Here is a 21,226-nt window from a genome sequence, read left to right as displayed (position 1 = left end):
CAGACACCCCTGTGTTTTCTTCTAGGTGTTTTATGGTTTCAGATCTTGCATAACTTCTTGCATAACTATAAGACAATATCTAAACCAGGAAATTGACATCAGTACAATCCACAATTGCCTTCAGATTTCACAAGGTTTTTGTTGTTGTTTTGTTTTTTGGCCATGCCATGTGGCATGCAGGATCTTAATTCCCTGACCAGGGATCGAACCCGTGCCCCCTGCTGTGGAAGCATGGAACCCTAACCACTGGACCACCAGGGACTCCCCTCACCAGTTTTATTTTTAATCATTTGTATTTATATGTCTATATGTGTGTCTAGTTTAGTGCAGTTTCACCGCATATGTACATTCATGTAACCACCGTCACAGTCAAGACACAGAACTGTTCTATCACAAGTCTTCCTAGGAGAGCTGTTTTTAATTCACCCTTTGAAGGTTGATGTAGCCCTTCGTGACCCCTGCTTTTTATGCAGTCTCCTATAAATAGATTCATCCATCTCCTTAGGTGGGCCTTGAGCTTTATCTCCTCCTGTGCGATTATCAGAAAATCACTCTCTACAGAATTCAGCAGAAACCCTAAGAGCAAAAGCTGGCTTTGGCAGGTGCTTATTTATTAGTGTTCCTAATTTCACTTTTTTGGGGTGGCTTTGCACCTTCTGTTCTCTAGTGCCAGCTCTGAAATGTGTTTTAAAAGATGCTTTAAATTGTCTGCAAGCATTTTACTTGTTTCAATCAGAAGATTCACTCTGACTTTCTAATATGCCATATTTTGGAAACAGGTAATCATGGAAATATTAAAGAGCATTTATCTTTGTGGTTTTCATTAATAGCTTTTTCATAATTAGAAAAGTTGACTTTGTTTTATCATGGTGCCATGCATCTATGATTAGTTGACAATTAGATATATTATTCATTCAAAACCATATAAGATAATGCACTTCAGGAATGGTCATAAAATTTATAATGGACCTCTTTATGAATAGTTTAATTTTCGGGCTTCCCTGGTAGCACAGTGGTTGAGAGTCCGCCTGCCGATGCAGGGGACACGGGTTCGTGCCCCGGTCCAGGAAGATCCCACATGCCGCGGAGCGGCTGGGCCCGTGAGCCATGGCCGCTGAGCCTGCGCGTCCGGAGCCTGTGCTCCGCAACGGGAGAGGCCACAACAGTGAGAGGCCCGCGTACAGCAAAAGAAAAAAAAAAAAAAGTTTAATTTTCAGTCATACATTTTATTTATTTCTATAATAGTTTTAATATTGAAATAATCAAAACAGAGAAGTTAAATAATTTCTCCAAGCTCATGGATCATTGAAAAATCTGAGACCAGAGTTCACATGAGTCTTTTGCTTATCCTATTTTCTACATCTCAGATTTAAATGGTTTTGCAATTAACTTTTAAGTTGGATTTATATACCCATATACTGTACATTTCTCTGAACTTTCAAATCAGGTTAAAATGACAAGTATATTTTTCAATTTCAAAAGCAAACAGAAAGAAAAGTATAAAATCTCAAACCCTGGTTCTTAGAAAACTTAAAAGTTTGAAATTAGCATGTTTAGAAGTATTAAGCTATTGCTCAATATACAACCCATTTTTACATGAGAAGAAGAACTGTGGAAAGTCATGTTTTCCACAGACAGATGACAGGAGGAAAATAGCTTGATTTAAGGCCAAGAGTAAATATGGGGCATTTCAAGCGTAGGTGAAAACTAATGACATTTGGTGTTTCTCTGGTTTTTATCTTATGACTTTGCAGTTTCTGCAAGTGCCAAGAAAAATAGAAAGGCTGATGTTAATGTTGGGCTAGGTTGCTTTGTTTGTCTTTTAATATAGTACTAATTTTATTTCCAAACATACTTTTTCTTCCTTCAAAGGGATTCTTATAAGTATTTTTTCTTTAAAAGTAGGCTTAGGGAATTTATGTAAATTGTAGAAAGCATTGGCTAGTTTAAAATAAGTAAATATAACTTTTATATGGGGAATAATAATCTAGGGAAATAAGCTAGGCCACCCACTGCCAAAGATATTTGCTGTATGTCAGAGTTTACGTGGCCCTGCAGCAGCAGTTTACTGTCTAAAGACTGTGTGTTCTTATTGCTGTGGACAGATAGATTCTCCACTTGAGATTTGTAAACATTTGTGTCAGTTCAAATCAGTGAATTGAAACAGCATTTATTGATTGCTTACTAGGAGATGTAGTTTCTGACTTCAAGAAACGTATGCTAGGGGCTTCCCTCGTGGCACAGTGGTTGTGAGTCCGCCTGCCGACGATGCAGGGGACACAGGTTCGTGCCCCGGTTCGGGAGGATCCCACATGCCGTGGAGCGTCTGGGCCCATGAGCCATGGCCGCTGGGCCTGCGCGTCCGGAGCCTGTGCTCCGCAACGGGAGAAGCCACAACAGTGAGAGGCCTGCGTACCGCAAAAAAAAAAAAAAAAAAAGAAAGAAATGTATGCTATATTGAGAAAGACCGCCAGGTCATTGTGATATTCTTGTACTTATAAGTACAGAAGGACCCTAACTAAGAGCACAGATTTGGGAGGAAGGGAGTTTGAAGAAATGGTGGTCAGGAAAGGCTTCATAGAAAGTGAAGTTCGAGCTGTGCCTTTAGAATTAACAGGTTTACGCCAATATTCAAATGAAAGGAGAGCATTTGACCGAAATAGGTGTATTCACAATGTTGCTCCCTCTCACCCGCACCCCCATTCACTCCTTTTTTCTTTGCCTTCATTAAGGCAAAATGAAAGGGTTCATGGCCGATCTTATGGGCCCTTTTTTTAAGGCAATTCTTGGGTTCATGTAAAACTTCAATCCACCTTTCCTTGCATGCCCGTTCCTAGATTGTAATTTTCTAAGTTAGAAAAAAGAAAACAAAAACCAGGTTCAGCTCTTACCTTAGGAATAATGAGAGTCCATTCATTCAGTTTCTCTGGTTCCCACTATGACTTCTTGACCAATGCCTGTTTGTTTCCCTGTTCTCTTTTTTGTTTGTTTTTTTTTATCGTTAACACCTTGTGATATTTCCCTGCCTGAGCTGCCTGTTCATTCACTTGCAGTCCTCTCCCTGCTCCTCTCTTCACTTGAATTCATTAGCCTTAGCCCTCACCTTCCCTGGCCTAATGCATGCCATCTCCATTCCTGTGCATCTGGCCCAGACATCTGCCATCTTGAGTCTCAGTGGTCATCCACCTTCCATCAGTATTTGACAAGCTTCTGGGCATGGTCTGACCCACACTGTTTACTTAGACAAGAGGTAGTCTTGATCACATTCATACTGTTTCTCTGTAGTTTTCACACTAGGACTCAGTGCTTCCCTCCCTTCTCCCTCCACTAATTAGCTTTATTAGTATTCAATTGATATAATTAATTGTATTTCTTTTCTAATCACTGCAATTGTATCTATACTAGTAAAACTATTTTTATCCTCTATGTAATTTCACTTTTGTGTTGATTGAAACTTTCATGGGGGACAAATGTTACTTTCCTTTTGATTACTCACTTTAAAGCATCTGTGAACCAACATAACTAAAAAATTACAAACTCACACAAACTTAGTCTTATCCGGCTTCCGAATCCTGAATGCTTTTCTTCCCACCCTACCACACTACCTTGCTATTTTCAGTCTAAAACCTTCATGAAACATTTAACCATTTACTTCCTCTAATCTAGCTTTAAGCTGCTGATAATTTTATTCATTTGCTTAGCCTTGGGTCCAATAAGATCAAAGTTCCAACTCTATATGGACCAGTAATCCTTACTGTGTTTCTACATCAATAAGCAATGTACTCTTGTCAACAATTTAGTCTGTATGATGATGGGTTATATAAAGGACCAAAGGCAAAAGGTAGGGGAGTTAAATAGATTAGAAAGCCTTCATCACCTTTCCTAACAAGACATCAGAGTGCTGAGGAAGGGAAAGTAGGTGTTTAGCAGGTGTTTAGCATTGCAAAGAAGACAGGGTTTTGAGGCAAAACCCTGGATTTAAGTTGCAATTTTGTCCACATAGTAGCTCAGTAACTTTGACTAAGTCTTTCAACCTCTCTGCATTATTTTCTCTTTAGTAAAAATGGAGATAATAATATGACCTCACAACATCTCAAGGATTTAAATCATAAATGTGAAAGTACTTAGAAAAATAGCAGTGCTGGGAATAATGTAAGAAATCATTATAGGATAGATACTGTTAAGTGCTAAGTTTTGGGTATGTTTACAAGTTATTAGTATGTGGTAACTTTCTAATACCTGCCTCATAGATTTGATTAACCCAGTAATCCAAAGGAAAAAAAAAGGTAATAACATGATGTTAGCAAGAAAAGTAAACATAGAATACTTATTTTATCGGTTCACTTTTTTTCACTGCCTTTACAGGAGAGCCTTGAATTTAGGAATTCTTCGAGACCCTGGATCAGAAATTGAAGACAGACAATACCAAATAGATCTGCAGTCCATCAATATTGGTACTGCACAGTGGGATCAACTAAAACCAGAGAAGGAAAGTGGCGCAGGAGGGGTGCTAACAGAGAATGAAAGAAATTCTCAGAATCCAGCCCTTGAGTGGAATATGGCCAGCAGGTGGGAAATGGTTGAGAAACTTTCTCCACGTTCTAATATTTCATTGACAGAAGAGCAATTGATGATACAGTCTTTAGCATGCCCAACTTAAGTGTTTTGGTATTCTGCATTTCATGATGATCATTAAATATATTTTGTAATTGTAGCTGATGATTTTGCTTGGAAACGTGCTAGTACCACCACTGTTACACTGCAATTATTACAAATTTAAGGTCGTGTCATAATTTTTTTTTTAAAGCTTGTTATTTGATGAAAGTTTCCATTTCAGGCTAAGGATTCATTCACATTTTCCCTTAAAATCCATTATATTCAAAGTCAGAGTTTTTTAAAGTCTTTCCTTATCAGGTTCTTGTGCTTGTTGCCTTTGTAGATCTTCTTTGAAAAAAATGTTTATTCAAGTCTTTGCCCTTTTTTTTAATAATTTTTATTTTTGGCTGCGTTGGGTCTTTGTTGCTGTGTGCAGGCTTTCTCTAGTTGTGGCGAGTGGGGGCTACTCTTCGTTGCAGTGCACAGGCTTCTCATTGCAGTGGCTTCTCTTGCTGCGGAGCACGGGTTCTAGGTTCACAAGCTTCAGTAGTTGTGGCACATGGGCTCAGTAGTTGTGCCTCATGGGCTCTAGAGTGCAGGCTCAGTAGTTGTGGTACATGGGCTTAGTTGCTCCGCGGCATGTGGGGTCTTCCCGGACCAGGGCTCAAACTCACGTCCCCTGCATTGGCAGACAGATTCTTAACCACCACTGTGCCACCAGGGAAGTCCCTTGCCCATTTTTAAATTGAGTTGTCTTTTAGTTGATGATTTGTAGGAGTTCTTTTTTTATTTAACTTTTAAATTTTTAAAATTTTTATTGAAGTAAATCTATTTACAATGTTGTGTTAGTTTCTGGTGTACAGCAAAGTGACTCAGTTATACATATACATATATATTCTTTTTTATATTCTTTTCCATTAGGGTTTATTACAAGATATTGAATATTTCTCTGTGCTATACAGTAGGACCTTGTTGTTTGCTTTATATATAATAGTTTGTATCTGCTAATCCCAAACTCCTACTTTATCCCTCCGCTTATCCCCTTTCCCCCTTGGGTAACCATAAGTTTGTTTTCTATGTCTGAGTTTATTTCTGTTTTGTAAATAAGTTCATTTGTACAATATTTTAGATTCCATATATAAGTGATATCATATGATATTTGTCTTTCTCTCACTTACCTCACTTAGTATGAAAATCTCTAGGTCCATCCCTGTTGCTACAAATGGCATTATTTCTTTCTTCTTAATGGCTGAGTAATATTCCATTGTATATATGTACCACATCTTCTTTATCCATTCATCTATCAATGGACATTTAGGTTGCTTCCATGTCCTAGCTCTTGTAAATAGTGCTGCTATGAACATTGGGGTACATGTATCTTTCTGAATTAGAGTTTTGTCTGGATATATGCCAAGGAGTGGGATTGCTGGATCATATGGCAACTCTTTTTTTAGTTTTTTAAGGAAGCTCCATACTGTTTTCCATAGAGGCTGCACCAATTTACATTTCCACCAACAGTGTAGGAGGGTTCCCTTTTCTCCACACCCACTCCAGTATTTATTATGTGTACAAGTCTTTTTGGTGCGGGGAGGGAGTGCCAATTATTTTATTCTGTTCAGACAGAAGAAATTTACAAGAATTTATACAGTTTAGAAATATAGAGATTCCAGTTACACTGTTATTTCTATTACAAAAAATGACCAGTAAGGTAACCAATCAGAATTTCAGTTTTCTTTTGAAAATTGTCATCACAGAACATGGCAATAATTTGTAAAGTCTTAGAGTCTCTGAGACTCTTTATTCAAGTCATATCTTCAAGTACAGATTTACTTACATAGATAACAAGTTAGCAATAGATGTAAATATTCATACAAGTTTCCCTATGACATGAGAAAATAAAAATATTTTGAAAGGTCTCAATATTTTATCAAATCAGATTCTCTGAACTAAATTTAGGATGCAAAACATCATTTCTCCTTAAACAGATGCATGAAAGAAGAGATATCTTCTTTACCTCTTTTTTGTGTAGACTTTTTAATGATGTCCATTGTGACTGGTGTGAAGTGATACCTCATTGTAGTTTTGATTTGCATTTCTCTAATAATTAACGATGTTGAGCATCTTTTCATGTGCCTATTAGCCATCCGTATGTCTTCTTTGGAGAAATGTCTACTTAGGTCTTATGCCCATTTTTCGATTGGGTTGTTTGTTTTTGTTATTGAGTTGTATGAGCTGTTTGTATATTTTGGAAATTAAGCCCTTGTCAGTTATGTCATTTACAAATATTTTCTTCCAGTCTGTAGGTTGTCTTTTCATTTTGTTTATGCTTTCCTTTGCTGTGCAAAAGCTTATAAATTTGATTAGGTCCCATTTGTTTATTTTTGCCTTGCGAGACTGACCTAAGAAAACATTGGTATGATTTATGTCAGAGAATGTTTTGCCTATGTCCTCTTCTAAGACTTTTATGGTGTCATGTCTTATATTTAAGTCTTTAAACCATTTTGAGTTTATTTTTGTGTAGGGTGTGAGGGAGTGTTCTACTTCATTGATTTACATGCAGCTGTCCAGCTTTCCCAACACCACTTGCTAAAGAGACTTCTCCTCCTTTGTCGAAGATTAATTGACCATAGGTATGTGGGTTTATTTCTGGGCTCTCTATTCCACTCCACTGATCCATATGTCTGTTTCTTGTGCCAATACCACACTGTTTTGATCACTGTAGCTTTGTAGTAATGTCTGAAGTTTGGGAGGGTTTTGCCTCTAGGCTTATTCTTTTTCCTCAATACTGCTTTGGCAATTCTGGGACTTTTATGGTTCCATATAAATTTTTGAAATATTTGTTCTAGTTCTGTGAAAAATGTTATGAGTAATTTGAAAGGGATCACATTAAATCTGTAGTTTGCTTTGGGTAGAATGGCCATTTTAACTATTAATTCTTTCAGTCCCAGAGCATGGGCTATCTTTCTATTTATCTGGATCATCTTCAGTTTCCTTTATCATTGTTTTATAGTTCTCAGCATATAAGTCTTTCACCTCCTTGATGAGGTTTATTCCTAGATTTTTTTTTTGATGCAATTTTAAGACTGTTTTCTACTTTCCCTTTCTGATATTTCATTGTTAGTGTAAAGAAATGAAACCAATTTCTGTATGTTAATCTTGTATCCTTCTACCTTGCTGAATTTGTTTATCAGTACTAGCAGTTTTTGTGTAGAGTCTTTAGGGTTTTCTATATATAATATCATGTCATCTGCATATAATGACAGTTTTACCTCTTCCCTTCCAATTTGGATACCTTTTATTTCTTTTCCTGTCTGATTGCTGTGGCTAGGGCTTCCAATACTGTGTTGAATAGAAGTGGTGAGAGTGGGCATCCTTGTTTTGTTCCAGATTTTAGCAGGAAGGCTTTCAGCTTTTCACCCATTGATCATTATGTTGGCTGTGGCTTGTCATAAATTAGCTTTTATTATGTTGAGATATGTTCCCTCTATACCTTCTTTGGTAAGAGGTTTTATCATGAGTGGATGTTGAATTTTGTCAAATGCTTTTTGTGTATCTATTAAGATGATCATGTGGTTTTTGTCTTTTCTTTTGTTGATGTGTGGTGTATTTGCTTATGTTGATTGATTTGCATATGTTGAACCATCCTTGTGACCCTGCGGTGAATCCAACTTGATCACGGTGTGTGATCTTTTTTATGTGTTGTTACATTTGGTTTGCTAATATTTTGTTGAGAATTTTTGCATCTATATTCATCAAAGATATTGATTTGTAATTTTCTTTTTTGATAGTGTCTTTGTCTGGTTTTGGTATCAGGGTGATGGTGGCTTCATAGGATGACTTTGGGAGTGTTCCCTCCTCCTTAGTCTTTTGGAAGAATTTGAGAAGGATTGATATGTTCTTTGTATGTTTGGTAGAATTCCCCAGTGAAGCCATCTGGTCCTGGACTTTTGTTTGGAAGGATTTTTCTTTTTTTAACTGCAGATTCTATTTCACTTCTACTCATCAGTCTGTTCAAATTATCTATTTCTTCTTGATTCAGTTTTGGTGGGCTGTATATATCTAGAAACCTGTGCATTTCTTCTAGCTTGTCCATTTGGTTGGCATATAATTGTTCATAGTATTCTCTTAGGGTTTTTTTTTTTTTTTTTTGTATTTCTGTGGTATAAGTTGTTATCTCTCCTCCTTCATTTCTTATTTTGTTTATTTGTGTCCCCTCTTCTTGGTGAGCCTGTCCAGAGGTCTTTTAATTTTGTTTACCCTTTCAAAGAACCAGCTCTTGGGACTTCCCTGGTGGTCCAGTGGCTAAGACTCCACACTCCCAAGGCAGGGGGCCCAAGTTCAATCCCTGGTCAGGGAACTAAATCCCACATGCTGCAACTAAAGAGCCTGCATGCTACAACTAAAGATCCCACATGCCACAACTAAAGATCCCACATGCCACAACCAAAAGATCCCATAAGCCACGACTGACATCCCACACATGGCAGCATAGATCCCACATGCTGCAACTAAGACCTGGTCCAATGAAATAAATAAATAAATATTTTTTAAAAAGGAAGAAAAACCAGCTCTTGTTTTTATTGATTTTTTTCTATTTTTTTAATCTCTTTTATTTGTTTCCTCTCTGTTATTTATTATTTCCTTCCTTTTGCTCAGTTTAGGTTTTGTTTGTTCTTTTTCTAATTCTTTTAGGTGGTAGGTTAGGTTGTATATTTGAGATTTTCTTGATTTTGAGGAAGATCTGTATGAAATTCCCTCTTAGAAATGCTTTTGCTGCATCCCACTGTTGTGGCCTCTCCTGTTGCGGAGCACAGGCTCCGGACGTGCAGGCTCAGCAGCCACAGCTCACGGGCCCAGCCACTCCGTGGCATGTGGGATCTTCCCGGACCAGGGCACGAACCCGTGTCCCCTGCATCGGCAGGCAGACTCTCAACCACTGTGCCACCAGGGAAGCCCTATGATTGTGTTTTCATTGTCATTTGTCTCAAGGTATTTATTTCCCCTTTGGTTTCATCATTGATCATTGTTTTTTTTTAGTAGCATGTTGTTTAGTCTCCATGTAATCATTTTTTTTGTTTCTCTTTCTGTGGTTGATTTCTAGTTTCATGCCATTGTGGACAGGAAAGATGCTTGAAATAATTTCTGTCCTCTTAAACTTGTTGTCTTGTTTTGTGTCCTACTATGTGGTCTATCCTCGAGAATGTTCCATGTGCACTTGAAAAGAATGTGTATTCTGGTTTTTTTGGATGTAATGTCCTGAAAATATCAATTAAGTCTATCTGTTCCATTGTGTTATTTAGGATCTCTATTGCTGTATTGATTCTTCTGACCGGAAGATCTGTTCATTGATGTCATTAGGGTGTTAAACTCTCCTACTATTATTGTATCCTGTCAGTTTCTTTCTTTATGTCTATTAGTATTTGTTTTATGTATCTAGGTGCTCCTATATTGGGTGCATGTATGTTAATGAGTATAATACCTTCTTCTTGTATTATATGTTGTCCTTCTTTATCTTTCTCTATGGCCTTTGTTTTAAAGTCTATTTTGTCTGATATGAGTATTACTACCCTCACTTTGTCATTTCCATTTGCATGAAATATCTTTTTCCATCCTGTCACTTTCAATCTATGTGTTTCCTTTGCCCTAAACTGGGTCTCTTGTAGGCAGCATATTGTAGTCTCTTGTTTCATTACCCAATCTGGTACTCTGTGTCTTTTGATTGGAGCATTTAGTCCATTGACATTTAAGGTAAATATTGGTAGATATGTATTTATTGCCATTTTAAACCTTGTTTTCCAGTTGATTTTGTATTTCTTCTTTGTTCCCTTCTTTTTCTTTTTCCTTTTCTGGTTTGATGGTTTTCTTTTGTACTACACTTGTGTTCTCTTCTTTTTGGTTTTTGTGAATCTATTGTATGTTTTTGATTTGTGGTTACCAGTTTTTCAGTTATGTTAAACCATTACTATAACTGCTTGCTTTAGACTGACAGTCATATAGGCTCAAACACATTCTGAAAAAAAAAGTCTACGTTTTCTTACTCCCTTCTCCCACATTTTATGATTTTGGTTTTCTCTTTTACAAATTTTCATGTTTATCCTTTCGATGTTCATTGTAGTTATCACTTTCACAGAAAATTTTTTTTTTTAATCTATGTACTGGCTTATTTAAGTGATATACTTTCCAACTGTGATTTTCTCTTTCCTATAGATTCTTGTTTCTTTTGTATTTAGAGAAGACCTTTCAATATTTCTTTTAAGATAGCTTTAGTATTGCTGTACTCTTTTAGTTCTTGCTTGTCTGAGAAATTCTTTCTCTTTCCTATTCTAAATGATAATCTTGCTGGGTAGAGTATCCTCGGTTGTTGGTTTTTTCCTTTGAGGACTTTGAATATATCTTGCTAGTCCCTTCTGGTCTGCAACATTTCTATAGGAAATCAGCTGATAGTATTATGGGGGTTCCCTTGTAACTAACTCTTCGTTTTTCTCTTGTTGCCTTAACAATCCTCTCTGTAACTTTTGCCATTTAATTACGATATGTCGTTGTGTAGGTCTGTTTAGATTCCTCTTGTTTGGGACCCTCTGTGCTTCCTTTACTTGAATATGTTTACTTCCCCAGGTTTGGGAATTTTTCACCCATAATATCTTCAAATACATGTTTGATCCCCTTCTCTCTCCCTTCTCTTTTTGGAACCCCTATTGTGCATAGGTTGGCACACTTTATATTATCTCGTAGATCTCATATGTTGCTTTCATTTTTTTTTTTTAACTTGTCTTTCTGTCTGCAGTTCTGACTGGGTAATTTCCATTATTCTGTCTCTTCCAGATCACGTATTCATTCTTCTGTGTCATTTAGTCTGCTATTCATTACTACTAGATTGGGTTTTATCCCCAGGCACAGGAGTGCTAGTAATCCACTTGGGTGTCCTGCAGGCACTGCACTCCCAAAGCCACCAGTGGAGTAAATCCCCTGAAGTAGTGCAGCCCCTGGGCATCATCTCAGATTTCAGCCCCACCTCCATGTGTGGGCAACCACTGGCACTTGCATGCTCCCAGGCCTTGTAGATGTGTAGCTGTGCCTGCTGTGAGCACACCAACAATGAAGATGCTATGGTGGGGCCCCACCCCTCCCTTCAGAGAGTGTATTAGCAACAGCAGACCAGGATATTGCGGCTCAGACCACACTCCAGTCCCTTCAGGCTGTCTCCGTCCAGCCAACCCCAGTCCTCTCCCGAGTCTGTCTGCTGAAGCTTGAGTTTCAACACCCCAGTCCCCGCACACACCAGCAGGCACATGTCTTAGGTTTGGGAGTGCATCGAGGTGGCCAGCACCATCTGTGCTGGTCTCTCTCTGTTCTGCCTGCTGTACTCTGGCTGCTGCACTCTCCTCTGAGCCTCTGAAGCTCCCTATCTATCCCAGCTGATCTCCCAGCCAAAGCAGGGGGTTCCCAGGTTGAGCAAACCTTTCCTCTTTCACAACTCCCTCCCAGGAGTACAGGTCCTGTCCTGATTCCTTTTTGTTTCTTTCTTTTGTCCTTCCTGGTTACGTGGTGATATTTCTTGCAGCTTTGGTTGTAAGAGATCTTCTGCCAGCATTCAGTAGGTATTCTGTGAGAATTGTTCCACATGTAGATGTATTTTTGATTTATTTGTGAGAGGAGGTGAACTCCACATCCTTCTGTTCCACCATCTTGATCTGGGCCAGGAGTTCTTTATTTTTTATGAGTACTATACCCTTATCAGATATATGATTCACAAATGATCTTTTCATTTTCTTGGTAGTGATCTTTGATGCACAAGTTTTTAACTTCAGTAAAGTCTCATCTATTTTTTTCTCTTGTTGCCTATGCTTTTGGTGTCATATCTAAGAATTCATTGCCAAATTCAAGGTCGTGAAGATTTATCCCTGTATTATTCTAAGAGTTTTATGGGTTTAGTGCTTATAATTAGGTTGTTGATTTATTTTAATGTTTTTTGTTTGTTTATTTTTGTATACAGTATGTAATAAAAGCCCAACCTCATTCTTTTGCATGTTGGATACCCAGTTGTCCCAGCACCATTTGCTGAAGAGAGTGTTCTTTTCCCATTGAATGGTCTTGGCACCCTTGTCAAAAATTAACCGACTTTTGAACATCCAATTTATGCCATGGAATGTCTTTTACACCAAAGATACAAAATAAAATAACTTCTAATATGTGTCTATCCCTTTCAGAGCTCATCACCCAATCAGAAAAACAGACAGGTTAATTAACTATTCAGGTACAATGTGGAAAAGTCCTCTGATAGATATAAGTAAATATACTTAGGATTGTAGAAAAGCCACATCAAAATTGAGATAAACACACTTCATGCATATAAGACATCGCAGGCTAATAGATGTGACATAACACATAAACAGAAGAATAAAATAAATCTAAAATTGATGTATGTATATATGGAAACTAAAAAAGAAAAAATAGTTCTGATGAACCTAGGGGCAGCACAGAAATAAAGACACATACGTAGAGAATGGACTTGAGGACCTGGGGAGGGGGAGGGGAGGCTGGGACAAAGTGAGAGAGTAGCATTGACATATATACACTACCAAATGTAAAGTAGATAGCTAGTGGGAAGCAGCCGCATAGCACAGGGAGATCAGCTCAGTGCTTTGTGTCCACCTAGAGGGGTGGGATAGGGCGTGTGGGAGGGAGGGATATGCAAGAGGGAAGAGATATGCGGATATATGTATACATATAGCTGATTCACTTTGTTATACAGCAGAAACTAACACAACATTGTAAAGCAATTATACTCCAATAAGATGTTTAAAAAAAATGTGGAGTGATTTAGAAGGGGCTAAATGGAGATTGGAGGGGGAAGTGCCAAAAATGGAACGCCACGTGGCTCTCTAGCACCGTCGCTAGATGATGCTATGTGTAATTTTGCATGCTGATTATGTTCCACTTGTAATGTTGGAATTTTCCTTATTATTATAAATCCTTGGCCCCCAAATGTTCCGTTAAATGGATATTCACAACTTAAAAAAATAAAGATAAAACTAAAATAAAATCGATGTAGGTACAAATAGAGAATTAAAAGAAAGAAATGAATGACTAACTCCGTGCGTGGGTTCTCAGGGAAGGTTTCACAGAATATATGGCTTTTGAATTTGTTTCCACAAAGTACGAGTGGCAGGAGAGGGGAGGGGGCATTTTGAACTAAGAAAGTATAAAAACTTGGCATGTTTTATTCACTTCTGAATACCAAGCACATAGTATCATGCTTGGCACATAATAGGAAGTTTGTGAAGATTTGAGTGAAATAATGAGAGATCGAATGATTAGATGATTAAGTAAAGCTAACAAATCAAGTGCCTGAATCTGAGTGTTCCTGAGAGATACTGATTCAAATAAAGACAAGAATTTTTAGATCTGATGTTGTTTAGTTCTGCTGATTAATCTTGACAGAAGTACAAACAGAACCATAATATCATTAGACTTTTGTTTTTCAATAGGTATTACAGGTAGAACTCAAAAGATATACAGTGAAGAATAATTTACTCCCTTCCTTAACCGTTATTAAATGGCAGTCTTTATAATGGTTTTCATTTATTCCTCCTGATACATTACTCACATTTTGTCTGTAATCATAATGTGTTTCTGTGTGAATGATTGTGAGAAGGAAGCAGGGAAGTGTTAAGCATAAGGAATCATCAAATTTTAAAACTCGCAGATCTCTTGCTTCCAAAACCTTAATTTTTCAGCTGACGGAATACATCAGGGTTCAATCAGGGCAGGACAACCACTATAAGTATTGTAACATAAGGGATTTATTTTAGGAGTAAGACCTTATCCAATTGTGGAAGAAGCTGGGTGACCTGGGTAAAAATTTGTAGCACCCCAGGGAACCTGGGAAGCCAGGCACGTCCAGTGGCTGGAGGGAGCACCAAAGGCTGGTAGGCAAGTCCATGGGAGGTTATTGCTTCTGCTTCTGGAGTTGAGCCTGCAGTTGCTATTGGCCAGCAGAGCCAACAATCAGGAAAAAGTCACAAAGGTGGGAAGAGTGAGGACAAGCTGGAATCTGCTGGTACCTCTACATCGTAATTTCACTGCTATTTAAAACAGTATGACTGTCAGAGAATATTGTCTGTTATTTCTCTTCCACATTCCAACTCTCTTGCAATTTTCTTTCTAAACTCTGAACCGTTCTTAGCAAGTTACGGAACAAAACCACTACAGCAAACTAAGTTTGAGGAGATTCCTTTGCTTGTCTAGTGTCACTTAAAAATACAGCTAAGTGTGGAACCTCGGTTTGCTTCCTCTTAGTCAATTACATTTCTTGTACGCAGTACTCTGACCCCTTACTCTTATGCTAAGTTCCTTGTTAGTTAATCGCCTGTTTTCTTTTAGCAACCATTTTTACTGCATCTGGGCTTATTTTTATAATCTGAGGTAGTGAAGTGATGAGAACTAAAATAACCTGTACTGATGTCTGCCATGTTCAGGTTACACATTAAAATCACTATTGCTGTTTGACATGGTGATTAGAGCTTTCAGGGTGTGTGGGATGGTGTGGAAAGTTTATCTTGTAATTTCCCGAAAATGCCAATGAGCCTTAATTCTCCAAGTTAATATGATTTTCTTGATTGTAATATTTAAAGATAAAATTTGAATAGAGTTGAAAACTACAGTTAAAAAATAAATAATTTAGTTTTTATAGCAAATGCTTTTATTTGGCCCTCTCACTATCTGTGTTTGATTTCCTTGTGTAAATTATCTTTCTGACTTTATTGAGAGAAATAGAACATATTTATTTGTTTGAGTATTTTGATGTACATGGACCACATTACATATACTACCCTTTGGCCTCTTTCACCACACATAGGATTTTTTTTTAATTAATTAATTAATTTTATTTTTGGCTGTGTTGAGTCTTCATTGCTGCGCAAGCGCTTGATCTAGTTGTGGCGAGCGGGGGATACTCTTCGTTGTGGTGCGTGGGCTTCTCATTGCAGTGGCTTCTTTTGTTGAGGAGCATGGGCTCTAGGTGTGAGGGCTTCAGTAGTTGTGGCACTCGGGATCAGTAGTTGTGGCTCACAGGCTCTAGAGCTCAGGCTCAGTAGTTGTGGCGCACGGGCTTAGTTGCTCCGCGGTATGTGGGATCTTCCCAGTCCAGGGCTTGAACCCGCATTCCCTACACTGACAGGCAGATTCTCAACAACTGCATCACCAGGGAAGACCCACAGATAGGATTTTTTTAAATTGTTATTACTGTGTTTACTTAGCAGGCTGAATTTGAATTTGACACGATCTTAAAATCTATCCGTTCTATGCTCAACAGGGTAAGTAACATTGACTATGTGGAAGTATGGCATTATGTTGCTATTAAAGTACCTGAAGCATGAATAATGCCTTAATTCTGAGAGATCATGACTATTCATTGTTATCTTACATTTTTACTTTTTTTTTTGTATTTACTTCTGATGTTTTTTTAACATCTTTATTGGAGCATAATTGTTTTACAATGGTGTTTTAGTTTCTGCTTTATAAAAAGGGAATCAGCTATACTATACATATATCTCCATATATCCTCCCTCTTGCATCTCCCTCCCTCCCACCCTCCCTATCCCACCCGTCTAGGTGGTCACAAAGCACCGAGCTGATCTGCCTGTGCTATGCGACTGCTTCTCACTAGCTATCGATTTTACATTTGGTAGTGTATATATGTACATACCACTCTCTCACTTTGTCTCAGCTTACCGTTCCCCCTCCCCGTGTCCTCAAGTCCGTTCTATAGTAGGTCTGCATCTTTATTCCCATCCTGCCCCAAGGTTCTTCATGACCATGCTTTATTTTTTAGATTCCATATACATGTGTTAGCATACGGTATTTGTTTTTCTCTTTCTGACTTACTTTACTCTGTATGACAGATTCTAGGTCCATCCACCTCACTACAAATACCTCAATTTCGTTTTCTTTTATGATTGAGTTTTATTCCATTGTATATATGTGCCACATCTTCTTTATCTATTCATCTTTCGATGGACACTTAGGTTGCTTCCATGCCCTGGCTATTGTAAATAGAGCTGCAGTGAACATTGTGGTACATGACTCTTTTTGAGTTATGGTTTTCTCAAGGTGTATACCCAGTAGTGGGATTGCTGGGTGATATGATCGTTCTATTTTTAGTATTTTAAGGGACCTCCATACCGTTCTCCATAGTGGCTGTATCAATTTACATTCCCACCAACAGTGCAAGAAGGTTCCCTTTTCTCCACACCCTCTCCAGCATTTGTTTGTAGATTTTTGATGATGGCCATTCTGACTGGTGTGAGGTGATACCTCATTGTAGTTTTGATTTGCATTTCTCTAATGACTAATAATGTTGAGCATTCTTTCATGTGTTTGTTGGCAATCTGTATATCTTCTTTGGAAAAATGTCTATTTAGGTCTTCTGCCCATTTTTGGACTGGTTGTTTTTTTGATATTGAGCTGCATGAGCTGCTTGTAAATTTTGGAGATTAATCCTTTGTCAGTTGCTTCATTTGCAAATATTTTCTCCTATTCTGAGGGTTGTTGTTTTGTCTTGTTTATGGTTTCCTTTGCTGTGCAAAAGCTTTTCAATTTCATTAGGTCCCATTTGTTTATTTTTGTTTTTATTTCCATTTTTCTAGGAGGTGGGTCAAAAAGGATCTTGCTGTGATTTATGTCATAGAGTGTTCTGCATATGTTTTCCTCTAAGAGTTTTATAGTGGCTGGCCTTACATTTAGGTCTTTAATCCATTTTCAGTTTATTTTTGTCTGTGGTGTTAGGGAGTGTTCTAATTTCATTGTTTTAGATGTAGCTGTCCACTTTTCTCAGCACCACTTATTGAAGAGGCTGTTTTTTCTCCATTGTATATTCTTGCCTTGTTTATCAAAGACAAGGGGACCATATGTGCGTGGATTTATCTCTGGGCTTTCTATCCTATTCCATCGATCTGTATTTCTCTTTTTGTGCCAGTACCGTACTCTCTTGATTACTGTAGCTTTGTAGTATAGTCTGAAGTCAGGGAGCCTGATTCCTCCACCTCCGTTTTTCTTTCTCAAAATTGCTTGGCTATTTGGGATCTTTTGTGTTTCCATACAAATTGTGCAATTTTTTGTTCTAATTCTGTGAAAAATGCCACTGGTAGCTTGATAGGGATTGCATTGAATCTGTAGATTGCTTTGGGTAGTACAGTCATTTTCACAATGTTGATTCTTCCAATCCAAGAACATGGTATATCTCTCCATCTGTTTGTATCATCTTTAATTTCTTTCATCAGTGTCTTACAGTGTTCTGCATACAGTTCTTTGGTCTCCTTAGGTAGGTTTATTCCTAGGTATTTGATTCTTTTTGTTGCAGTGGTAAGTGGGAGTGTTTCCTTAATTACTCTTTCAGATTTTTCATCATTAGTGTATAGGAATACAAGAGATTTCTGTGCATTAATTTTATATCCAGCTTCTTTACAAAATACATTGATTAGCTCTAGTAGTTTTCTGCTAGCATCTTTGGGATTCTCTATATATAGTATCATGTCATCTGCAAACTGTGACATTTTTACTTCTTCTTTTACGATTTGGTTCCTTTTATTTCTTTTTCTTCTTTGATTGCTGTGCCTAAAACTTCCAAAAATATATTGAATAATAGTAGTGAGAGTGTGCAACCTTGTCTTGTTCCTGATCTTAGTGGAAATGGTTTCAATTTTTCACCGTTCAGAATGATGTTGGCTATGGGTTTATTATATGAGACCTTTATTATGTTGAGGTAAGTTCCACCCATGCCTACTTTTTGAAGAGTTTTTATCATAAATGGGATTTGAATTTTATCGAAAGCTTTTTCTGCATCTATTCAGATAATCATATAGTTTTTCTCCTTCATTGTGTTAATATGGTTTATCACATTGATTGATTTCATATATTGAAGAATCCTTGCATTCCTGGGATAAACCCACTTGATCATGGTGTATGATCCTTTGAATGTGCTGTTGGATTCTCTTTGCTAGTATTTTGTTGAGGATTTTTGCATCTATGTTCATCAGTGATGTTGGTCTGTAGTTTTTTTTGTGTGTGACATCGTTGTCTGGTTTTGATATCAGGGTGATGGTGGCCTCATAGAATGAGTTTGTGAGTGTTCTTTCCTCTGCTATATTTTGGAAGAGATTGAGAAGGATAGGTGTTAGCTCCCCTCTAAATGTTTGATAGAATTCGCCTGTGAATCCTCCTGGTCCTGGGCTTTTGTTTGCTGGAATATTTTTAATCACAGTCTCAATTGCAGTGCTTGTGATTGGTCTCTTTATATTTTCTGTTTCTTCTTGGTTCAGTCTCGGAAGGTTGTGCTTTTCTAAGAATTTGTCCATTTCTTCCAGGTTGTCTATTTTATTGGCATAGAGTTGCTTGTAGTAATCCGTCATGATCTTTTGTATTTCTGCAGTGTCAATTGTTACTTCTCCTTTTTCATTTCTCATTCTGTTGATTTGAGTCTTCTCCCTTTTTTTCTTGATGAGTCTGGCTAATGGTTTATCAATTTTGTTTATCTTCTCAAAGAATCTACGTTTAGTTTTATTGATGTTAGCTGTTGTTTCCTTCATTTTATTTCATTTATTTCTGATCTGATCTTTATGATTTCTTTTCTTCTGCTATCTTTGGGGTTTTTTGGTTCTTCTTTCTCTAATTGCTTTAGGTTTAAGGTTAGGTTATTTATGTGAGATATTTCTTGTTTCTTAAGTAGGATTGTATTGCTATAAACTTCCCTCTTAAAACTGCTTTTGCTGCATCCGATAGGTTTTGGGTTGTTCTGTTTTCATTGTCATTTGTTTCTAGGTATTTTTTGATTTCTTCAGTGATCACTTCATTATTAAGTAGCGTATTGTTTAGCCTCCATGTGTTTGTATTTTTTACAGATTTTTTTTCCTGTGTTGGTATCTACTCTCATAGCTTTGTGGTTGGAAAAGATAGTTGATACGATTTCAGTTTTCTTAAACTTACCAAGGCTTGACTTGTGACCCATGATATGATCTATCCTGGAGAATGTCTCATGACACTTGGGAAAAACAGTGTATTCTGTTGTTTTTCGATGGAATGTCTTATAGATATCAATTAAGTCCATTTTGTTTAATGTATCACTTAAAGCTTGTGTTTCCTTATTTATTTTCATTTTGGATGATCTGTCCATTGGTGAAAGTGGGGTGTGAAACTTCGCTACTATGTTTGTGTTACTGTCAATATTCCCTTTTATGGCTGTTAGCGTTTGCCTTATGTATTGAGGTGCTCCTATGTTGGGTACATAAATTTTTTTTTTTTTTTTTGGTATGTGGGCCTCTCGCCATTGTGGCCTCTCCCGTTGCAGAGCACAGGCTCCGGATGCGCAGGCTCAGCGGCCATGGCTCACAGGCACAGCTGCTCCGCGGCACGTGGGATCTTCTTGGACAGGGGTACAAACCCATGTCCCCTGCATCGACAGGCGGACTCTCAACCACTGCGCCACCAGGGAAGCCCATAAATATTTACAATTGTTATATTTTCTTCTTGGATTGATCCCTTGATCTTTATGTAGTGTCTGTCTTTTTCTCTTGTACTAGTCTTTCTTTTATAGTCTATTTTGTCTGATATGAGAATTGCTACTCCAGCTTTCTTCTGATTTCCATTTGCATGGAATATCTTTTTCCATCCCTTCTACTTTCAGTCTGTATGTGTCCCTAGGTCTGAAGTAGGTCTCTTGTAGACAGCATATATACGAGTCTTGTTTTGGTATCCATTCAGCCAGTCTACGTCTTTTGGTTGGAGCATTTAATCCATTTACATTTAAGGTAATTATTTACATATATGTTTCTATTACCATTTTCTTAAATGTTTTGGGTTGGTTATCACAGGTCTTTTCCTTCTCTTGTGTTTCCTGCCTAGAGAAGTTCCTTTAGGATTTGTTGTAAAGCTGGTTTCGTGGTGCTGAATTCTCTTAGCTTTTGCTTGTCTGTAAAGGTTTTAATTTCTCCATCAAATCTGAGTGAGGTCCTTGCTGGGTAGAATAATCTTGGTTGTAGTTCTTTCCCCTTTCATCACTTTAAATATGTCCTGCCACTCCCTTCTGGCTTGCAGAGTTTCTGCTGAAAGATAAGCTGTTACCCAATGGGGAGTCCCATACATGTTATTTGTTGTTTTTCCCTTGCTGCTTTTAATATTTTTTCGTTGTATTTAATTTTTGATAGTTTAATTAATATGTGTCTTGGCGTGTTTCTCCTTGGATTTATCCTGTATTGACTCTCTTTGCTTACTTGATTAACTATTTCTTTTCCCATATTAGGGAAGTTTTCAACTATAATCTCTTCAGATATTTTCTCAGTCCCTTTCTTTTTCTTTTCTTCTTCTGAGACCCCTATAATTCGAATGTTGGTGTGTTTAATGTTGTCCCAGAGGTCTCAGACACTGTCCTCAATTCTTTTCATTCTTTTTCCTTTATTCTGCTCTGCAGTACTTATTTCCACTATTTTATCTTCCAGGTCACTTCTCCGTTCTTCTGCCTCAGATATTCTGCTATTGATTCCTTCTAGAGAATTTTTAATTTCATTTCTTGTGTTGCTCATCATTATTCATATGCTCTTTTGTTCCTCTAGGTCCTTATTAAACATTTCTTGTATTT

At 37.6% G+C, this 21,226-nt stretch overlaps 1 protein-coding gene across 12 annotated transcripts in view; it reads left to right on the top strand.

Moving 5' to 3' along the window:
* Positions 1 to 21,226, top strand: part of VPS13B (vacuolar protein sorting 13 homolog B) — a 795,728-nt gene that overhangs the window by 467,234 nt on the left and 307,268 nt on the right. For 11 of the 12 annotated variants that reach the window (XM_079901966.1, XM_079901971.1, XM_079901970.1 and 8 more), the window contains one exon: positions 4,366 to 4,569. The exons of the other annotated variant lie outside the window; for it this stretch is intronic. In XM_079901966.1, the coding sequence (XP_079758092.1) occupies positions 4,366 to 4,569 (204 nt within the window). The remainder of the gene's footprint in view (positions 1 to 4,365; positions 4,570 to 21,226) is intronic. 12 annotated transcript variants of the gene reach the window in all.

Source organism: Stenella coeruleoalba (genome assembly GCF_951394435.1).
Source record: "Stenella coeruleoalba genome assembly, chromosome: 17".
NCBI lineage: Eukaryota > Metazoa > Chordata > Mammalia > Artiodactyla > Delphinidae > Stenella > Stenella coeruleoalba.
Note: the sequence above shows the minus strand (reverse complement) of the source record. Positions and strands in the feature narration are given on the sequence as shown.